The 23,352-nt window shown below is 43.2% G+C and overlaps 1 protein-coding gene across 2 annotated transcripts in view; it reads right to left on the bottom strand.

Annotated features, from left to right (window-relative positions):
- sipa1 (signal-induced proliferation-associated 1) overlaps positions 1-23,352 on the bottom strand; it is a 37,500-nt gene that overhangs the window by 9,349 nt on the left and 4,799 nt on the right. For both annotated transcript variants that reach the window (XM_080867706.1, XM_080867705.1), the window contains exons 2-11: positions 8,033-9,642; positions 7,275-7,399; positions 7,008-7,196; positions 5,418-5,592; positions 4,987-5,090; positions 3,903-4,060; positions 2,991-3,597; positions 2,631-2,905; positions 1,823-2,212; positions 80-206 (exon numbers count right to left, since the gene is read on the bottom strand). In XM_080867706.1, coding sequence (XP_080723832.1) covers positions 80-206; positions 1,823-2,212; positions 2,631-2,905; positions 2,991-3,597; positions 3,903-4,060; positions 4,987-5,090; positions 5,418-5,592; positions 7,008-7,196; positions 7,275-7,399; positions 8,033-9,140 — 3,258 coding nt within the window. In that variant the 5' untranslated portion in view covers positions 9,141-9,642. The remainder of the gene's footprint in view (positions 1-79; positions 207-1,822; positions 2,213-2,630; positions 2,906-2,990; positions 3,598-3,902; positions 4,061-4,986; positions 5,091-5,417; positions 5,593-7,007; positions 7,197-7,274; positions 7,400-8,032; positions 9,643-23,352) is intronic.

The raw sequence follows: 23,352 nt of genomic DNA, 5'->3' as shown, positions 1-23,352 counted from the left end.
AAGACAGAGTTTGAGATGAAGGAGAGACAACGGTGTCGGAAAGGAGACGGAGAGGTGCTGCGGCGCGCTGTTTTTTCACCTGCTCGTCGCCGAGGGGAACCTTCGGTTTGACTTCCAGGATCAGATCAGGTGTGGCATCCCTCAGCTCCCCGATGTTCTCATAGATGTGGTGTTCAACCTTCAACCCCACGTTGTCATACACGTGCCTGCACACCGGGGCGGAGGGAAAGAGGGTGTTGAAAAAATAACCCCAAAAAACCCAATGAAAATTGGATGTTGAGGCTTTATTTTTTTAAACCAATCTAAAGGTCAAAACAGAAACCAGAGAAGTAATCTCCAGGATGGCTCAGATTTGAGCCTGATTCACATTTACTGTGGCGCACTCGCAGAATTATCTGTCAAATATATCACGTGATGCCGTCCAGTCTAATTTCTCAGTACTACTTTGTGTGACGATAAAAAGAAGTCAAATTCGATTTAGCGAGCAGCAGAATTTAATATTATCCTCATGAATATTTCCTTTATGCACAGCGTTTTCCTCAAGCTGACCAGTGTGGTTAAAGGGATTTACCCGAGACAGATGCGGAGGGGCCTTTGATACTCAAGAAAATGAGGAAAGAGTGCACAGTGCAGATCATTATGTAAGTAACCTCTGAATTGAAAGCAAGCTTGCTTCATGGCTATCATTCTTGACTTGTTTGTATGGTTCTTGAAGATGTTTTTGTTTTGCTTTTCATTAAGAAAAATCACTAGCAGGAGATCAACTGCTTGGCCAGTCAACCTGCTTCATGACAATTAGAAAAGCAAGCGGTGGAAAGAGTCTTCAATTTCAGTTCATATTAAATCAGGAAAAAGGGATTATATTATCAAAAGTTAGCTCTATGACTGTGGGGATGTTAAATGTGCTATACTATCATCAGCAGTATTTACGGCTTGTCGTTGCTTGAGTAGTTTTTAACCATGATACACGCTGATGAAACTGCTCCTTTCTGTTATCAACCCCCTTAATCGTTTATTTGCAAGAACAGAATATTGTGAAAATATTGTTCCTAGTTAGAGATCTCCGACTGATATCATCAAACTTCTGTTTATTCTGAGGAGATCAGAAATCCTTCTTCAGGTTTAACCTAAACTGTTTGTCATTAATATTTTTTAACAACGCTTCATTTGTTCAGAAAGAAACTATAGTGACTATAATGGATAAAAGAACAAGCACGAGCACCACAGTATCCATCCGCCCTAAAGAATAACAGTGGGAGTGAGCTTATCCCAGCTGACACTGGGACTGAAATACAGTGTTTTCCTCTGAAATGTAGTCAAGTAGAAGTGAAACATAAATAAAGACTAAAACATATCGCTCGAAATTGAAGGGAGCTCTTGAACAATTTGAATTTTGAAGCACAATATTGATTTCTGCTGACTGCTGTTACGTCCTTTTCATTCATCAAGATCCGATTTGCGTTCATTTTTTTGAGTATTATATCCTAGTGTCAGTTTACTACACTACACTTTCTACATGAGAGAAAATAAAGTTAAAAAAGCAATTTGAACAGGAACATCAAAGTGAGTATACAATGTCAAACATTTAAAAGTGGAGGCGCTAAATTCCCTGAAGATAAAATCAGTCCGTGCCTCAACTTCTGAACCAGAAAAGTGACATAAAAACAAAGTGACGGAGATTTTGCATCATCAGCAGATGCATTTAAATAGCCTCTATAAAATCTAGCTTCTCTTTTTTTCCTTGATTTTCATTTCTTGTGTTTCTTCATGACGCCGCCGTAACACTTCAAAGAACACCTCTATAAGTTTTAGTCGCACTCACCCCGCGTCGCAAGTGTCGCTGTAGGACAGCTGTTTTTCCAGAGAGTAGCTGCGCGGGAGCTGCGAAGCGCTGCCCTCCTGGCCCTGATTGGCCGGCTGGTCCTGCAGAGATGTGGCTCGTAACAAAGGTAAGCTGGGCATTGTGAGGAGCGAGTACGGATTGCGCTCGCTCTCCACTTTATCGCAGAGCTGCTCTTCGCCTTCGTCGGTCTCCGCCTGCGCCTCCTTTGTGTCCGGCTCCTCGACCCCGCCCGTCTTCACATCATCATCCTCTTTTTTTGCCTCCTCCTCTTCCTCCCTTTCGTCCAGCACCCAGGCCTCTCCTGACTGATTCTCACCGGGCTTGCACTCTGCATCCTTGATGGCTTTCAGATACAGCTCAGAGAAACTCCTGCAGAACATGGAGGAAAAAAACATCACACACACAAATTAATTTAAAAAAGCTAACTAAGCTGAAACTAAGATGAGATGGGAGGAAAAATATCGTTGACGTCTTTGTGAGACTTTGCGCTTTGTTGTAACGAAAGAAGAATTTTGAGCATCGGTTACATTTATCTAAACAGTCCCCTCCACAGCTGCTTCTGTCCTGCCTCTGATCTGAATGGAAAGGTGGTGGTAGCAGCAGTGCAGCATGTGACAGTGTGATTAAAGATCATTAAAGGGATTGACTTGCTTCTAGTCAGCTGGTGTGACACTGACTGCAGGCTGTAACCCACTAAAGAGTGAGAGGCGAGTAGCTCTTGTGTTGTTCCGATCTGACCTGTCCCACAAGCCCTGTTCAATACCCACGACTCCCTTCTCGTCCCCACCTGCGAGGCTTGCCGTTCTCGTCCGGTGGGATGACGGTGATGTGGATCTTGTGGGCGGTGCGGAGCAGCCTGGTCCTCTCGTCGAGGCTCAGGTGAACCAGCGAGTGCCCGCAGAGCCTCACCACGCGAGCCCACAGCTGCAGGCCTCCGCTCTCAGCGTAGCAAAACCGCTGCAGCTCCGTCACAAAGCCCTCCTCGTTCATCAGGAAGCCGGGCTGCCCCACTCCGTCGCGCAGGGGTGTGACCTCCAGCGCCTCGCAGCCCCGTGTAACCAGCTGCAGAAGAGCAGATTCGGGTGAAGGAATGAAAAAGACGTAAAATAGTCACGCAGAAATTTCGATTTGGTTCACAGTCACCCACCTCAAGCCTCTGCACCACCTCTCGTATGTCTTCTGCCTGGTTCTCCATCATGCTGATCGACACCGACTCCCCGCGCTCGTAGAAGATATCTAAGCAGGGCCCCCCGTCTTTGGGCTCTGTCACCGCCTTCCAGCCAATGACATCGCGACAGGAGCAGTTGAACACCACCTTGCGCGAGTACCTCTCGATGAGCACCACCGACTCGGTCGACACGGCGAGCAAACAGGGGAGCTTGTGCTCTCCGGCTTCCCATTCATCTATGCTGTTCACCATCACCGCCCACACAAGGGCCCCATTGCTGTGCAGCTCGGCCCCTTTGGCGCCCTTCATCTTGTCTTTGCGCTTTCCGCCCAGGGAGAGCAGGGGGAACTTAGTGGAGGAGTCTATGGGCGTGGTGGTCACGTAGTTTTCCGCCAGGTCCTTCAGGTATTCCTGACGCGTGCGGGTGGCCATGGAGCGGAACTTCTCTGACTTCTCTGCAGCATTTTCAGCGTTGACCGCCTTCGCCAGGAGGAAGTCTCTAAAGGCGGCCGAGCGAGGGAATCGGGCACCTTTGGGGAACAGAGGCCCGAATAATGGGATGTCTTTAGAGCGTGTCACAGCCACCCTGAGAGGAAGAGAAATGAGGAGTGAGGAGAGGGTGCAGCAGGAACATTCAATCTATGTCTTGTTTTGTTTTGGAGTGTTGTTGCGACAGAGCACACGCAAATACCAGGATGTGACTCTAACACCCGCAGTTTTTAAAAATTTTTTTTTAGATCGACTAAAAATCCTTATAGCTTACTTAAATCTGCCACTTCTCACACAAAGAACCCAAATCCCTGATTTCCTTTTCCTAAGTGCTTTTTTAATTTTAGCTGCTAAAAAAATGTACAAATTCTTGTTAAACCCCTGAGAATGATGGAGTCAGACCTGTAGTAGGTGTTCTCGGTGCAGGGCTCGTGAACTTGCACGATGATGAAGACGTGCTGGAAATGGGAGCGGATGGACTTCGGAGTAAAGGGCATAGCGCCCGGCTCCTGAAACACGATCGTCACAATGTCGTTACCGATGTGGCGCTTCCGCAGCAACTGATGAGACCAAACAGAAACACAGACATTAATTAAACCAGAGGCCATTGCAGCTAATTAAACCTGAGAACAGTTACCTACCAAACAAAAACATTTAAGGGAAGAGCAGACAGATAATGCTTCAAGACAGGCCTACAAATGAAATAAGCGAGTTCATCATAACAACGATCGTGTTTTACCAATCGGCCCATTTACTCATGATTTCTTCCGTTTTAATGCTCTGTACATGACGCATTAAACGTGAACAAAACAATGACAATTAATCATGTTTATTAGAATAAATAAACTAAATAAGTTGTAAATACTCCTGCGTCTTTTCATCTGAACTTCATTAATCATACTTTGGGAGATTTGTTGTGATTTAAATCGCTTTTCTTCATAGACAAACATATAAAAATAGATTACAAAAACCCAAGATATAAACGCAGGCTTGGCTGTAGATTATTGCACCGAAGCTACCGGAGCCTAAACCGCTGCTGCTGCTGCAGAGGCTGCAGATTAAAGAGGCAATGCAGTGCCCCATCACTGCCATGTAAAATCTTTAATCTATATTAACATGCAATGTCCAGTTTCTTTGCAAATGACATCAAACAGGCTTAAACCCTAGACGGCACGTTAAAACACGACAGCCGGATGAACAGAAGACGGCCTGCGAGGCAGCAGTGAATACCTTCATGGTGGGAGTGAACACTGGGGGGCAGGATTTTTATGTCATGCTTGTTGTGGAGCGCAGAGGCTTTTTCTGCAGCTTTTACTAAAGCACGCAGAGAGCTACGTAATGAAAATCGTGGCTCATTCGGTCTTTTGAAGAATACTGAACAAAGGCTGAAGGAAGACTGCAATTCTGTGGAATTGTGTTGTGATACACAAAGAGCAGGAAAAGGAAACCACGTGTCACGGGCCTGTTAGGTTGTGGCTGCTGTTACCTGCTGTGTGTTGTTGGCTGTGTAGGGCAGCATGGTGGACACATGAAACATAATCTCGTAGTCCTGGTAGCGCGTGTAGAGCGAATGTGTCCCAGTTGAGTCGGCTGCACAGGTACGCAGAGAAAGAGACAGACAGGTAGAGATTTAGCAGAATCAGTCAACGTCTCTGAAGGAAACACTAAACTCAGGCTGTCACAGCCGGGATGAAATGTGTCCCGTTCGCTGTTCTCCGCTGCTCACTCAAGGGAAAACAGCTCAGAGATAATCAGCAGTGACTATGCTATTTTGCAGGCATTACTCAGATTACATGTGGCTAGATAGGAGTTATCTTCGGCTTTCTGTGGTGCACTGATGCCCTTCGGATAATCGTACTGCGACAAGGTGAGATGTAGCCAATAGATGTGGGTGTAAATGAAGTGTCTGTTGCTCACTCTTGTTGTCCAGCTGAGCTCGGTATTTTTCCCAGCCCTTCAGTCGCACCCGTTCCCCGAGCAGATCCAGAAACTTCTCAAATGCCGGCCCGGAGCTCTCGTTGTTGTACATGTCTTCCTCTGAGCTCTGCCCGGCCCGGCAGTACATTATCCCAACCTTTCGCTGAAAATTCAGCTGGAAGATAGAGAGGCACAAAAGTTATTGAGCACTGAAAAATATACAGAGTTAGAGTGAGAACTCTCATTTCTAGCCTTTATTTGATATTTTACTTTACAGGAAAAGGCAAGGGAGTTGGGTATTACTGAATGTAAACATAATCAAACTCATCACAGCTCCCAAGACTTTTTTAACTGGTCATTTCTTGCAGTTTTACACTTTCCACCCAGATCACTTTGTGTCTATACGCCACTCTGCCTTTAATCATTAGTTTTTATTAAACTCGCTCTTCCACAGCACGTCTTTTGTCCTTTCTTCCTCCCATCACCTCCAACTGGTCGCAGCTAATGGCTATCCTGATGTACTGGAAGTTTTCCTTCCCACTGTCACTAAAATATTTGGTTATAGAGGTTCGTCTAAATGTGTTTTTTTTTTTTTTTTATCTCTACTGTTGTAGAGCTTTATACCCAGGGGCGTAATATTATGAATTATCTTGCATAAATAGGCTATTGATTTTCTTTATTTATTTCAGGTATTACCAGCAAAATAGTTGCATGTTTAGTCATCGTGGAATTTACACAGATTTATTTATTTATTTTAGACCCCCCACAAAGTTACGCCGATGCTTATCCCTTACAGTATAAAGCATCGTGAGGGGACAAGTGTTGTTGTGATTTGGCAACATGTAAATAAAATAACATTAAATTGAATTAAATTGAATATATAACTTCAGATGTGGGCTAGAGAGCACCTACAGGATAATGAAGGAGCTTCAGCATTTGGCAGGTTCTGCAATGTCAAAAAAGTCAATAGAAATAAAGAAATATGGGTTTTAAAAAAACGACTTCAATGTTGGGTAATCAGCAAAAAATATTTTGCATCTCACTAATTAAATGTTTGGTGCATTTTTATATTTATTAGTACCTTTTGATTTCATTATTTAAATCTCATAATTTGTTTCTTTTGAGTGTTTTTCAAACAAATTGGGACACTAAATGTTTTGGGCTCAGGATGCGTGACAAACAAATGTTAAAATTTTTAATCACGACAAAATATGAAGTGTTAATTAAAAACAAATTGAAATTTGAATGAATCTTACTCAGTCAATAATATTTGCGATAAATACAGAAGAAAAAGCAAAGGCTCCAAGTCAAACAATACAGGAGAAAAACAATAAAGTGAGAGCTTTTTGCTTTTTACTCTTTCTGCAGCACATAATCAACTTGAAAACAATTAGCTTACAGCTCCAGTTCTAATGGAATAGAAGCAAATGTAATAACTGGGTTAAATGACCTCTTGGACAGCAGTTGTAGGCTTTTAACATAAAGTGGAGAAAAATACACAAACCCTATCTGATGCCGTTTGACACAATTTACAGTTTTCTGCCCGATACATGCAGCAGTCTTCAGTATCACCGGTGTCGCGTTACTCACCCCCTGTTCATCCAGTTTGAGCAGGGTGTCCCGCACCTTGGGGGAGTTTGAGGCCAAGCGAAGGCAGTGCTGGTTCAGCTCAGGCATGATGAACTCCAACAGCCTCTTGGGAGTCAAGCCTCTGGGGGTCGTGTGTCGAGCCGCAGAGGGCACCGACTCCTCCAGGATGGAACCTCGCAGAGTCTTCATCTGCGGACGGGATTCACACTCAACACATCCGGTCGAATCAATTTTACACACAGGACAGGAGAAGCGCGCTGCTTTTACCTCTGTGGTGCGAAATATGATTCTACAGTTGTTCTGAGCGCCGCTGGATCCTTCTTTCTCCTCTCGACGGAAGCTGATGGCCACCGGCCCGAGGCGTTCGTCAATTCCAAAAAAATTCTGATGTTCTGCGACGGCAGGACAGACAAATAAATACTGAGAGGAACGAGACCGGAAGACCCACAGTGGGTCAAACAACTATCAGAGCACCTATAAGGCTTATAAGGACCTGTACAAAAATTATAACAGAGGGGAGGTGAGGGGGATTTATATGGAGGACCAAAAATGGCAACATAATGTAAAATGTAAAAGAAAGAGGTTCAAAACCATAACTCTATTTTGCATTTTAATTTTCATCTATTTCATCTATTAAAAAAAACAATCTCAAAGTGACTAATATTTACTTTAAACCACCTCTCTAAGCAGAAGACTCTACCTCTTCATATCAAGGCAATATGATGGCAAACTCAACAGTTGCTGAAAATAAAGTGACTCAGGTGCAATTACTCCTACCTACAGCACTGAAGGGAAACTGAAGGCTCTTGACCCTTTATTACTCACAACACACACAGTAAACACTCATATAAATAAACACTCACAAGGAAAGGCTAAATTAAAATAAAAAGCATAAAAAAGTGACTGAATGAATTTCACATGGCCTATAAAGGACGGGAAAATTCCTAAATCTTGGTGAGTGTTAGACTTAACAGGGAACAGCTGAAAAGTAATTGATCGTAATCCTTTGACACTGTGCCACGTACCTTTCATGTAGAAATACTTGCGATAGTAATGAGCTCCCAGATCAGCATGCTCTATGAAGTAGTTGCTCTTGCCCTGCTGCTGCACATTGCTCTCTCTGGGCTCTTCCAGGACCGAAACTGCATCGTTGGGGATGCGAAGGCTAGACCAGAGTCCCTTCCTTCCCTGGGATCGACCCAGGCCCGCCTGCTCCTCTCCTCCAGTCTCGTTGCGGAAGTGGGGGCAGCTGAGGAGGAGCTCGTTATCGTTGCCATCACCTTCATCTAGCATCATTGACTGTTCGTTGTCTTCTGCGTTCCCTGTGCTACCACCCCCGCCCTGCGCAGGGGAGGATGGGGTGGACAGGGAGAGGGGACGGGGCTGGGAGGCAGCTGAAGCCCCTGAGGTGATATTCTTTTTCCGTCCAATGCTGTCTCTGTTTGTGGCTACCTCGGTTAGGTCAAACAGGATGCTCTGCACGTCATAGTGAGCAAAGCTCCTCACCCAGGCTCCGCCCCCGATGTTGTCATATGGAACTGGTTGAGGGACCTGAGAGGTCGTGGGTTTAGACTTTTTGCTAAGACCTTCAGGCTTTGGTGGCTTAATGGGTTTTGGGCCATCCACCGTGCAAACACCTCGAAAGTATCCATCGGGTTCTGGAGGGTGTCCCTGCAGCCCTAAAAGCAGGAAAGGGTCTTTGAAGCGGAGGGCACTTGGACTCAGGGGTCCCTGGTCGTCTGCTCTTGGCTCCTGGGCTTGAGTCTGTCTCTCGAGTGATGACAGGCTGCCGTACTCCCTGTGTAACAGCACACCTGTGTCTCCCTGAACCCCAGCATCCACCTTCTCACCAACCGCTCGCGCTGTTTTCCCCCCCGCCTTCCCAGAGGAGTCCAAGTCCCCAAGTGTGACATCGCTGTTACTTCTCTGCATGATGTGCCCCCGGCCCATGGACCGCAGGGTCAACCCGGCGCGGCTCGGGGTGAGGCTGTCCGCTTCGGCCCCATCGCCGTCCCTTCTTGGCGGCCACTCCACTACACCCGTTTCCCTCTTGGGGTCAAAGTTGACTGCTGCGATAGGCGGCCGCTGATTCTGACGGCGAAACTTGCGAATGAAGAGGTCGTCTGACTGCATGGTGTCCACCTGACAAACCAACTCCAGTCCAGCGGTATTTTCTCCACTCTGCTCCAGGGCTTCCCGCTAACCCCACCCTCCCAGTTAAATTGTTGTCCCGGTCTCTATGGCGCTGGTGTGAAATGGGAACACTGAGCGAAAGCAGCAAACTCAGTCCTCATTCACACCACTTACGAAGGCTGACCTTCTTCTCCACTCTCAGGCTCTCACAGATGCTGTGTGAGACACTGCACTCTGTCAATACGTTCCCAAGTGTGGAAGATGAGGACACGCGAAAAAGTGCTCCTGTTTTCTGCAGCGGTCCATCCAGGTGTGCAGATGTGTGTTTAGGTGGTACTCCAGTTGCGGGGTGCTCCTTCCTGTAAAGGATGTGAGGATCATCACTGGAGCCTGACTCTGTGTCCTCTGATTAAGAGAGGCTCCTTATGTATCAACACAGCGTCCTTCCGTGTGCACGCTTTCAGTGCCTGCGGCCTCTCTTTCGGTCTTATCCACCGGCAACCTGTACAGAAAAGAAGAGGAAGAAAAATATAAGTTTGGACCCCATCGTCACATTTTACCCACACTGATATAATCTCAATCAACAGCTTTATATTCAGCCCGTAGCAGTTCACCAGAAAAAGATTTGATAAACAAGTACTGAATTGCAACAATAAGGCAGTAAGCAGGTCTGACGTGTGTTTTATTGTTGAGTAATGCCTTGTACCTCTGTTTTCTGTTTTCCCTCATTATTATTCTTTCCTTTAGACACTTTCCGTTCCAAAGTTTCCCTAAATAGTTCCATAGCAAACTTAATACTCACCACATCCACCCCGCACACGCTCACAATAGACAGTATTAACACAGGGGAGGGTCCTTCCTGGCTTACTGACAATGTGCCAGCATACAAGCGAAATAAGTGTACGCCGTGTCTCTTACCTCCCCTCCACCCCGACACTGTGCATTCGCACACCACCAAACAGTTTTGTAGTTCACTCCCGCGCCAGTATTCAAACAAATACGTCAGTATGGACAACAAAAAGCATTTTAAATAACTGCAAATGCCGTGTTTTGCGACAGATATTACTTTCACTATTTTGAGAGTCATTGAAAGTCAAGAGGGTTTGAGAAAACGACAATGAAGCAGAGTGCTTCCCTGTTTTTAAGCCCTAAAAGAATTCATCTTTTTTTTGTTTCAACAAAGCCGACTTACCGTCAAAGTGGATTCTGTCCTAGGTACAGATCAGCCTGTTTGTGTCATCGTTTGTTGCTCGCACCCTGTTTTGGACCAAACTGACGTCAATCAACTCAAGCTGAAACCTTTTTGTCGCTCTCAATAAGGTACGAAGCTTCTTCCTGTCTAGTTTTTTTTAAAGCACCCATCTCCTCTATCGAGCTTGCAGCCTAAAGAGCAGGTGCAGCGGTGCAGAGCGCACACACATTCACATCACACTGACTTACATTCATTTCCTTCTCCCAACTCTAACGCCAACCGCTACTTGCATTAACCCCGGCCCCCCTAGAGGTTTTTATTTTGTCCCCGAAAAAGGGGTCGAGTCCCCACAGCGTGATTGTGTAAACTATTTTAGGTCCCCACAACATGCACAATACAAGTACACACAAACACACACAACACAAAAATATGCCAAATAGTGAGGAAGTCACAAGAAATCTTGGTTTCCCCTCCTTGCTGCTGCTCACGTTCGCTTGATTTTTTTCACCCAAAGAGAAAATATCAACGTGCAGTTTAAACGTTGGCGCTAAAAATGCATTTTAAAAAAAAGCAAACGTTGAATAAGGATCAAATTTATTTGTTCATTTGCTCGCGTGTCAAGATATGCTAATGAACGTGAAGGTCAGCTTATATCATCGATATGAGCACTGTGAGCAGGAAGTTCTCTCTAAAGGAGATTGTGTCTAGATTTGAAAAAGGGGAAACAATGATTATTAGACTTCTCTATTATTGTTTATTCTAACAAAGCATTCATTGGAACACATTCAACATTGCCTTCAGTGCCTATTTTTCCATTATTCTGACAATATGCTTTTATAGACATGTTATCATTGATCTGAACTGTGTTATAAACTAATAATACACTAATAATACAAGCTGCCATAGATTTTCAGAAGCTGTTTTGTGATTTCTTACTGATAAAAATTGAATCTGCGTTGTGTGCACACCTCTCGATGACTACTTCAGACAAACATGCTGTGTTTTCAGCATTAACTTAAGTATATTTAGTTGGAATATCCTCAAGTTTCTAATCCAACCTAAAAGCAATCACCATCTGTAAACACTCTAAGTGTAAATTTCTCCTCAGGTTATTTAATCCCCAAACTTTGTAGAAACAAGCCAAGGACGTGACCTCAGCATTCTTCGTGGTACCTCGAGGCTCTGCGTGTACGTAAATGTTTATCCTTACGGCTGGCTACTATCTGTAACAGTGTTACAGATACGCTGTGTGAATGAGTAATATGTGTAACTATGTGTAAATATAATATTACTTTCATATCTGTCTGAACTAGAGTGAAGACGCTTATTTTGCATGCCTGGAATGGGAAAGAGAAAGCACGGTGAAGTACTGAATTAGGGGCAAAAGTCTTCTCATTTTTAGCACCTCTGATTAAGTCGGGGTTTCCCGTGGAAGCCCAGAGCGGACTTAATTAACGCGACGATCTTAATCTAATACTGAAAAATTAAAATGCAATTCCTGAATTTTCACAAGTGCTGTTCACTCAATATCGTTCTCTGTTGAGTGCACTGTTCCTTTGGAAAACAACAGCCACGAGCTGTCCTCGTGTTTTAATTTTGAACTTAAAAACACTGACATCAAATGCGCCTGCTGATGTTTTAGTGTAGCTGCATTACATAAGGGGTTTTTTGCTCCATTTGAATTTCATCTACCGCAGAGCTTATTCAATCTATGTAAATGAACTGTTAAATGCTGTTTTACTTTCTGTTTTGAAATTGTGAAAGGTGGATATTGCTTGCACTGTATTTTAGTATTATAGTATTGTTTTAATTAGGCCCCCAGTAAGCTCCCATACTCCTCTCTTTCATGCGAGACTCCTGATCTGACAATGAGCACCAGTTAACCGCTTTGCTTGCCTCTGTGTGTGTGGAGTGCTGCAGCTTCTGACATTAAAAACCTGCTCATGTTCCCTCCTGGAAACTTTCAGATGTTCAACACCTATGTGTGCACAAATGATCTGCGTCTATGCCTATCTGCAATCATTACATGCAGCGTCATCTGCATGCTTCACAATGCTTTGAAAAAGTGTGAGCAATCAATTCTCTCCACCGTCTCAGAGTGGGGGTGTAGATTATTGGCAGCAGGTTGTTTTTGGAAAAAAAAGATTTAAAAAAAATCGCAGATTGCTTTCATGTTGTTCCAACAACAATCTGAATGCCTGAGGTCCACCAGAAGCACTCCTTCTCTCCACCAACACACAGTGCTGGTTGAACTTGGACACTTATCAGTCGGCCCTTTGTAAAAATTCACATGTTCCTGAGCTTCTCGGGACCTCAAACCATGAATCAGTCCTTGTTTCCATAGCAACCTGCCTGGTGCCACCCTCTCTATGTGGCATGTAGTCCACCGAAGCTTTAGAACAACCCTGTTTACCGAAATAGCTCCACTTTTGTCAAACAAGCCCGCGACTGGTGACGCTCATGTTCATAATGTATGGTAAACTATAAGAACAAGACAACCTCCAAGTATTCACATGTGACACCATTGCTATTTCAGCTACACTGGCTTCCTGTTGAATTGAGTACATTTTAAGATCCTGGTCTTGACATTTAGAGCCTTGCATGGATTGGCACCTCCCTACATCTACGATCTGCTACAGCCCTATGTCCCCAGCAGGTCCCTGACGTCATCTGATCAGGGCTTACTTGCTCTAAAACAGACCACGATGAGAACTAAGGGTGACAGAGCTTTTGCCACTGTGGCCCCGAGACTGTGGAACTCTCTCCCTCATACATTAAGAACTCGGTGGTGGTTGTTTTTAAAAAACAACTCAAAACTCACCTTTTTAAAACTGTTTTTGGTTCAATTTCTGCCTGTTTTATATCGTCTGTTTTACCCTTTTATTATTTGTTATCTTATGTGCAGCACTTTCTGATTCTGTCTAGAAAGCTATATAAATAAAAAAAATTTTTTATTTATTTAATTTATTTATTTACGAGGAAAACAAGGTGGACGCTGTCATGCTGCGACTTCCTTTCATAAAATCAAAACATATTTGTGACTGATGGGATTCATATTTCTCAGTTTTTAAGAATGAAAGTTAGTAACAGACATTATATACAGTAGGTGTCGCATACATAGACGTGTATCAGAGTGATGGCCGCGGGATTACAAAAGCGACAGTTTGCACCGCAACAAAACACATCTGTGCATCCGACAATTTGTCTCGATGCTCCAGCTTTGACAAAATCTAACAACATTACAAAATATTACGGTAGCACTCAATCTGCAAACACATCACAATGTGTGACTGTTTTCCACAGTGCGCCAGCTGCTTAACATCTGCCATAAATACGAACACACGCGCGCAGTGGTGACCTTGTTAAATTGCTGTTAAATGATTATTAGGATTACAATAACTTACTTTACACATATGCGGTGCACCTCTGTACCAAATACATGTCACAGCTCATTTACCACAAATTAGTTCTCATATTTTTTTTTTACATGAAACCAGAAATATTAAATGGGCGTTCCCAAAGCTCATCTTTAGGATATTTATAGGTGCTTCTCCAAATGATTACTGTAGTTCCTCATAGGTTCCCATTGTCCTGGAGTACCTGAAACTGATCATAAGCAGACATCTGTGTTCTGCTTTTGCAATGTTTTGCTATCATAATCAGACAGAACTGAACTGGAAGCAGCTTTAAAAAAAATGGCACCGAACTTGGCCGATTTGGTTGATTCGCATCTTCACACGGGTGTATTTTCTACATCTGAGGGAAATGTACAGAGTTTCTTTCATGCAAAAGAGCAATGTTTTAAACATTGCTGATATACACTTTTACAAAAAAAAAAAAAAAGCCTGCCTTTTCCATACATTTGCCAAAACAACTGGCCATGCATGAATGCACAATCCATGTCAATACAGTGCATCTTAAATTTAAAAAAAAACAACTTATTTATGTCAATTAAAATAATGATTAACGAGCTTCAGAGGCCATGTTGCAATGAGATAATAAAAGTTGTGTCACCTGCTAGCACTGTCCTGACCCCGGGTGTTTACTAGGCATGATGGGTGTGTTTAGCAGTTCAGAATGAGCCTTTAGGGGTGACTATGCATGGAACCATGATTAGTCCAGATACCAGAAGGGTAATGAATCTGTCTATTTGACAGACTCTCTGTATGTAGTGAAGCAAGCCTGAAACTAACTCTAATCAAAGTCTAAATCCTGAAGAAGCAGTAGATTCACTGTGGGTTTCAGCCACCACCAGGCAGTGGGGTGACTTCACATGTGTCAAAGGAATAATTAGCCACAGTAACTCTGCAACTGCAATTTATAGACACAGCACCCAAAACAGTCTCTGTTTTGGGTGCTGTGTTTTGGGTTTGACACTGAGTGAAAGGGTAGCACTGACCACGGGAGATGGAGTAGAGCCATTATTTCTGTGGCTTGGCCCTTTTAGCTGCCTCTCAAATTCTTTGCTAAGTGTTTTACTACACAGCGGATGATTCATCCATCCTGAGTCCAGGTCCTGGTCTTTCTCAAGCCGTGCCTTATATGTGTTCCACGTGAAGCCAGACGTTATATCCCAATCAGAGCAACAGCTTCAACGGAGTCTGACGTTCTGATGTTCGGACAAAAAGCATCAACATTAATTGAGCAGGTGAGTCTCCTCAGACATATCAATATAATTATTTTTCCAGCAGCTCTTAACTGATATGCACACTCGGTTACCTGGGTATTCATCAACTTGACCTGCGTTACTTTTCCAATAATTTCTAGGTTTACATTTTCCCCCCAATTTTTCCAAACCCGTAAAACACTATTTTAAAATCTCACGATTTTTCTTCTTCTTTTTCCTGTTTGAAAGCAAATCAGTCCCTTTCTTACCTTTGAACACAAAACGTCTTCAACAAGATCTTCAACAGAGCCACACTGGTGTCAAAAATACATATTCTCTCTGAAGTCACTGAAGAGAAACTGTCCTGTGTGTTACCACGACAGAGAAGTGCGTCATATACCTTGTGAAAAAGTACAAAGCAAAGAGGAACTGGTGTTTTTGTCCCAGCCCCCTCAAGCTTCTGTTTAATATATTTAGGAAGCCATTATTTGCATTTTTAATGTTTTTGGGGTTTTGTTGCTACATGCACATAAACTGCTACGGCACAAATCATTGAAAACCAGCTTAATGTTTTCCCAAGATCTACCAAGCTGAGCAATTTTATGAGCAAATATCAGTCTGGCTTAAACCAAACTCTAATATGACCATAAGTGGATCATCTCATAATAGCAGGACTGACTGAGGGTGCAATAAAAAATAACTTAGGATATTAGGCTTGAGACAATAAACAGTAACGGGAAGCTCTTTTCTCAAAAGCTTTCAGTACAGCTGATTGTACATTGATTGTAAATGTGCATGTGCATGTGATGATTCTGTATCTCGCTGGTTTAAAATCTATTAGCACTAGAGGATCCAATATCCTAACAATGCTGTTGCTACTAGAAAAAGGCTAAAGCTGATGCCATCATTATGATGTCGTTCATATTCTAACACAATAAGGTTAAACAGCAAGTCGCTGTCCGTGGAGATGCTGCTCAACTTTCTTTTCAAGATATAGCATGTAGCATGACACATCAGCTATCTACTCCAAATATGCACAAACGCGCCTACATCCACAGATTAGCCTACGTCAGATGACGCAGGAGTTGCTGGAAACTATGCTTGACCTCCCCCGATGCTCTCCAAGCCACAGTTTGACCACCACATTACCAGAAACTTGACCCGTAACTGTCTGGGCTGGCTAGCGCAAACCACTTCAACTGTTTGAATTAAATGGCATCAATAAAGAGCACAGAATGTGATTTGGTCATGATTTACACCTTCGTGATCTGGTTGCGTTGCCATTTAAATTGACTTTTCCCCACACGTGATCTCTGTCACCCCAAATTAGCGAAAACAGCAGCTTCATTCTCCTGCCTATCATCCAAAACTGCTGGTTGGAACTGGTCCTATATAAATAATATATAAAAATGATTGCAGTTTCTTTGTTTTTCTATTTAGTTATATATTCAGTTGTATAACCCAGGCATGCACCTCATGCTCTCCAATATTTTTTTTAAAGCTCCATTGCATCTGCTAAGATCACTGGGAGGCTGCTGCCTGCTTTTTCCTGCAGATACTCCCATGATGCAAGAGCCAGACTCCATCCCTGAGAAACTTAATAATACATGCAGACAGCAGTGTTTAATACTGCATCTCAGAACTCGGCCTCTGGACGGTAATGATCTCCGTGTTACGCATGCTAAAACAGTTTATTTTAATGCCAAGTAATGCTTCCCGCATCAGAAGCCATGACAATATATGGCTCTTGATTTCGTCGCAAAAATTAAAACCTGAAACTTTTAAGCGAAAGGGGAACGTGAACAGACTTCCTGTCATAAAATAAGCTTCTGAAAACGTAACTTATCTTTCACATTCGAGCTTTATTGCACATACTAGTATGGATTCTAATTTTCATGCTGCGAAACTGTTGTACTGAAGAGTGGAGCATTTAACTGTGTTCATCTCAATCTGAGTTTGAGGCCTTCACTTGCATCACAAAGAAGCGAGCCCCGGTCCATCACTCATCTTACAAGTGGGAAGTGGAAACCTGAGGCACAAACACTGAGGCTCGACCTCTTCGTCATATCTGAAGGTTAAACATTTAAAGGGAGAAACTGATTTTTTCTTTTAAGAAAAAGAAGAAACATATACTTCAGTTTGTAACTTTCATCAGACATTCATGCTTCAAAGAGAATTATTCTTTAAACATACCTGACAGGGTGAAAATCTTTAAGTATTATCTGTCTTTGCATAGTGCACCAGATGGGCTTTGAAGGACCATTACTGCTCTGGGCTTGGCTGGCTTAACTGATGACAGTAGGTGAGTACCACGTCCGTGTTAAGTCCAGGACAAGGTTAATGTGCCTCTTGTGTACAACGTTAGGACACACGCGGAAGTCAGAGGAGAGTCAAATTAAACATGCACAGTTTTGGGGAAGTCACGGCCGCTTGACTTATTTTGCACCGGCTCATGCGAGTCTACGTCCTGTGAAACAGGAAGAGACGAGTGACTTTTGAACTCCGAGAGGATGTGTGTCGTCATCGTTTGTACACCACACTTATTGGAGACTGGCTGCCACACTGCAGAGTGAATGAGCACTTTTTTTTTTTTTTACTTTGTTAAAGTGACTCAACCTTCAGCTCATGTGCTTTTATCGTAATTACCGCCGATGGCGCAGCCATTGCAAGCGTTTGACCGTGAAAAAAAAGATAGCCTCCCGATCAAGACGATAGAGATTTGATCTGGTTTCCCTTTGGGTGAAGCTGCAGCAATCAGCTTAACAGCTTAGCAGCAATTAGATCTGATCAGTGGCAAAAGTTACTGCAGGCTTATCAACTCCATCACGTCAGGTTGTGGCGGTCATTTCGACCTGCAACTTCTTTCTGTGCTTGGCATCTTTCAAAGACGAAGCTGAAGTTGTGAAACACCACACTTGTCGCCACAGATGCATGCAAGTCTTTCAAAAGACACTGTTTTGACATGTGACCATAAAGTGACACACACAGTTTGACTCAGGCAGCTATTAGAAAGTGTCCAGCTTTGCAGGACAGCTCCTCTAACACCACTGTCTATCCTTATAGTTAAAAGCTGTCTTGCTGATTCTTAACCACAAGGTCTAAATCAACTCCTAACAGTGATTGATTTGGGGAAATTTAAAGCCAGGCTCAGTCTCACTCTCATTATTGATCGTTCGCAGTCCTGCTACATTTGAGATCAGGTTGCATTCCTGCTCTGCCTCCGAATATGTGACATCGAGCCGGAGCAGCTGCAGTGCTTTCAAGAGAGTAAATGTGTATTAATGTGGCTGGACTTGATTCAAAAAATGAGTACATTCTAATGCCCAACACTTGCTCCGGCTTCCTCAATCTTCCTCATGGACCCACTACCACACTGCAAACAGTGAAGTGGGCCAAGTCCAGAGGCTTCTAAGTAGATGATGCACTCTCGTTCTTTTGTGATGTGTTTTATTCTTCTTTTTAATTCAAACAGTTTTGCAAATGCTCGTCTCAACTATTGGTCCCCAAAGACACATAAGCCTCCATTCCTGTTGGCACCTGGTGCTCAATGGGCCGATTTTAACAAAGAGGATAGCTATCAAGGTGACAAGAAAAACAGCAGGTTTTTGAAGAGTCTCAAAAGAAATACATCTGCCATTACTGTGAGCAATATTTTGCAGTGACACAGGTACTCAAGCCAACAAGTATGACCTGTCAGAGCCTGTCAGAAAATTTCTGTGCAGTTCTGCCTTTGATAGTACACATCCATCATCACTAATGGAATGAAAGAATTGTTTTTAGTCTTGCTTTTATTATGTTTTTGCAGAACTTCAAGGTGATGCTGACAGGAGAGTGGTTAGTCAGAGTTGTTGTCGGCAGTTATTTTCTTCATGACAATCGAAGTGTCACGGCTCAACAAGAAAGCAATGACTGCATCTGGTATTTTGAAGCATGAGTGACAAAGTATGAAAAATGCAGTTCTACAACTTGACGCTAAAGGCTGGTTTAACGAGCCAGTAAACTCCAATGGACTTTCATGTTAAAATGTTAAAAATTTCAGTAGAAATAAATTCAATTTGATTCTGTTCGCTTGTATTTATATAACGTCAAATCACATCAACTGTTGGGTACGGTGGCCCCTAGAGACAAAGCACGTACAAACTCCAAAACACGCACAAACTCCGAAGCACGAACAAACTCCGAAGCACGTGCAAACTCCGAAGCATGTGCAAACTCCAAAACACAACGGAAGTGCTCCAGGACGCTAGGGGCAGTGTTGAGCTTCTCTCTGAGCAAAGCACACTGACTGTTAGCTAACGTCAGATTTGACTCCATCATAAACCAAACGTTCATAGTAATTAAAAACAAATCAAACAAACAACAGTTTGCACATTACTTTTCTTATAAAGCGTGGTTGTTCTATCCTTGCAGGTGTTTTCCGCCGGTATCCAAGTCCATGTGTTTGCAACAAACTTGCTGTTTATTTTGCAAATCGAGCTCAACACTGCCCCTAGCGTCCTGGAGCACTTCCGTTGTGTTTTTGAGTTTGTATACGCTTTGTCTCCAGCTGGCCACCGTAGGTCGGGTATGATTAAAACCCCACAATAGAGAAAAAACAAAGAAAACAATCAAACAAGCCCCTATGAGCAAGCACGGCGACAGTGGGAGGGAAAACCTCCCTTTTAACAGGAAAAAAAACCCCTCTGGCTGAACAAGGCTCAGTGAGGGGCTGCAACCAGCTGGGGGTGAGAGGAGGGAGACAAGATAAAAGTCAAACAAGTTCACTGCCTGGCACAAGAGATGACTTGGGTCTCTGGTTGCAGTGGTGGTGCCTTTTTTAAAAATGTTAATTTAGCTAACAAAACAATATTATGGCTTGCTGTGCAAGTGTCTGTGCGTTGTGCCCATAGAACCTATGCTTAACAAACCTGTTAGCGTGAGCTGATAACTCAGCTCATCACTCTTTCTTCAACATATTGCTGTAAGAAACCAACATGACCACAGCCAGAATACTGAAATTGAGGCTCATGAAATCAGTAGATGAGGTCATAGTCACTACATCCATCTTTTACCTACAGTCTATGACATCAAGACTGTCTGCTTGCTTTATTGTTCTGTCGGGTGTACTTAGTTCAGTGAGAACTTAAATGTACTACCCTGCAAAATGACCAATAAGTAAAAAGAGTGAAGTGTCGTTTGTGTTTGCATCAGCTCTGCTGTACTGCACTGTTTGTCATGACTATATATGGAGGTACAGATTTCCTCTAAACTCTATAGATAGAGAGGCCACTCAACACAATTTAACAGATTTCATACTTCAAGGAGAGCTGTTCTCCCTGAAAGACAGAAAATGAGTCTATTACATTATTAATAGGACGGGGTAAAAAGGGGCGAGGGTTTACCATGTTAATTATTCATTGTTTGGTTGCTCCCTTGTCCATCCACGCACACACACAGCAATCACTGGAGCTTATTTGTTATGATTTTTTTATTTTTTAAATCTAAGACTGCGCCCGACTTCTCTCTCTGTACATGTGCCTCGTCTCTTACAGTAAGCAAGTATGGTTAAGGTCATCTAACGTGTGACTCCAGTGGTGTCTCGTCCAGTTTCAGTTCTTTTTTGGCCGTCTTTTTGTAAGCTGAAAAACAAGCTGCTAAAATGGAAGAAGAGGCTGTCAGAGCACAAAGTACAAATCTGAAAGTTTCACAAATCACTGCATTTGGTGATCATTTTGCATTATTTTAATTGCCCGCCTAAATGCAAAGAGGAAGTATGCTCCGAAAAGCCTTTTCTATAGTATTACAACCTACAGGAACTTCCTCTTGCATTAAACAGCGCAATGCACAACTCACGCACTCTCATGCACAAATTTTCTTTCTATCACAACTGTGGTGCTGTTTGTCCACAGTTAAATAAAGATACTTAACTCATGCTATTGTTTTACATGTTATTTGCCATGACATCAACTCTGCGCGCTGGCAGAGCACTGCCACTTCCTGTAAATCTGAAAATACACCTTGTGGCACACCACGAGAGAGACGAAGGCAGAGAGGTTTAAGGCACAGATGCGAGAGGTACTTTGAGAGCATGTGTGTCTTTGTGTGCGTCTGCTGACTCTATAAAACAGTGTCCTTATAGATGTTGCACGCTGTCCACACAGAGACAGGAAGAGCAGCTGTCCCCCTGCAAATGCCCCGTTTCTGTGTGCCTGGGTTTGTGTGACAGAGAAAGGAACTGACCCTCAACTTCATGACTGTATCTATTATATTGAGGCTCAACGGTTCACTGTTACCCCTCCGTCATCTGTGCAACCAGCTCTGAGGCAGAGGAAACGAGATTGCTCAATATTGCTTTAAAGGCACGCTGAAGAGTAACTGTACACTGTCTACTTCCAGAGGAAGAGACTCCGACATCCTCTGCTTCCTCACTGTCCCTGCTGTAAAGACACATAAAATAGCTGCAATGCCGATGCCCTGAATTCATCACACGTTTTAAGCTCAACATCTTTGTTTACTGGAGCAAATCGAATCAAATGCCGTCCTCACTCACTCTAAATAAGTGTTGCTTATGACTTCGGGGTACAGGAGTCAGTAAAGGCCACGTTTAAATGGTGCCATCACGCTTACAAGCTACACTGGTTCCATCTACGCTCATTATGAGCTCAGAGGACACAAATTGCTATCATTATTTGGAGAAATAGACTAATGTCTCTCACAGATGCGCGGGCATCTGTAAAGCCTCACATCAAGCCATTCTCCCTGCTTGTGTAGCGACGTCTTCGATACGGAAATCAAGCTCGACCAAAGTACTGAAAAAAAAAAAAACCACACACAAGGAAGTTGTCGTTTCCATTTCCCCCTGGATAATACGATTTGTCTTTTGTGCTAAAACATTTCAATATTGTAAGAAATCCACAGCTATGAGCATCATTATATGTAAATGTCGCAGCTGTAGTGCAGAGCTCGATTCCCTTCAACCAGCACCTCTAGAGCAAATATTCTAAAGCAAAGTTTTGCCCTGATGCTAATGCAGCTACTTACAAAGAAGACCAACATATGTGTGAAAATATGAAGCCAAACCCTGCTGACAAACTATTATTTTGCACATGTGAACACTGCGGCTACCTTGCTGCACTTTGCAGCCAAACTACTGCCTGGTGGCACTTGTTTTATTTGCACCAGCGTCACGGCACTTTCTGACCTAGATAGAAAAAAGGGAAGCAAAGAGTAGCTCATGCACCAATATGTTAAGTACGATGACGCAAACAGCGCGTTTACTGAAGGGTTTTGATGTGATGCTATGTGCGTAGGGTACAGTCAAAACAGGGAACATGTTCCGTACATCTGTGGCTTTCCACTTGTGAATGAAAATGCACGCTGTGCATTCTGGGAAGTGTGCAGTAATGGGGATTGGTGATTCACCGGGCCACAGACTGAATCTGCTTAAATCTAAAGTATGTAGAGTGTATTTTCTCCCCTAATTCTTTCCTTTTTTTACTGCATTTTTTTTTTTTACCTAGAATGAGGGGAAATGTGGCAGAAGCTAAACACAAAAAAAACCTCTCCTCTGCGCCTCTAAGGTCACATCTCTCAGTTTCCTGTGTGTGGTCGCTGCTGTGCCCCACAGAGAGACGATGTGGAGCTCTAAGGTACCTGCTCAAACTGCTCTTTACTTCTTTATTTGCCTTTAACATGCAAATGAAACGGTTGAGAATGCAACTTCCTTCTCAAATTTGTGACAGCCCAAAGAGCCTCTTCAGCCTGAAACAAACACAGAGGCAATCTCTAATACGTCAAGTATCATCCCCAAAATAGAAACCTTATGAGGGTATTTTTAAACTCCTATCAGAGCCTAAAAATGTTTTCTGCTTTTTTTGATCTCTATCGATCGAATGCGGCGATGAAAGTGACGTGGCACGAGCATGAACGGTTGCTCCTGGTCTGCTTTCAGTGGCTCTGAATACCCCAGAGTGCACTTCTCTCCTGTAATAGCAATGAGAACAATGAGAAGGAGCCACTGCACCGCTTAATGGTTTAATGTATGTATGACATAACTGAGAGAGGTACTTTGCGATTTGGTACAATGAGCTTGAATATATATTTCTGGAAGGGGGCATTTCACAACACGGAGTAAAAAGTGGGATTGTATTCATGTGGGCTGTGTTAACAGCAGATGCTTACATAAATATGTCTCATGAAGATAGCAGCTTCCACATATTTTAGGACTATTACATCAGGGGCGCGTTGTTGGACATGCCTAGCTCTGTTTCCCTCTCTCTACACAGAAGACATGATACCCATCAGAACAATTACAACATCGTTTATTTAAAAGGTCTAAAGCGTGATTCACCGCCAGCGGTTACATCTTTTTGTACACGAAGGGCCAATTTCTCAGTTCGTCCTTGATTTCACACTCAAAAAGCTGATGGGTTTTC

This window comes from Rhamphochromis sp. 'chilingali', assembly GCF_963969265.1.
Source record: "Rhamphochromis sp. 'chilingali' genome assembly, chromosome: 19".
In the NCBI taxonomy this organism is placed as follows: domain Eukaryota; kingdom Metazoa; phylum Chordata; class Actinopteri; order Cichliformes; family Cichlidae; genus Rhamphochromis; species Rhamphochromis sp. 'chilingali'.
This window is presented reverse-complemented; position numbering and strand designations above follow the sequence as displayed.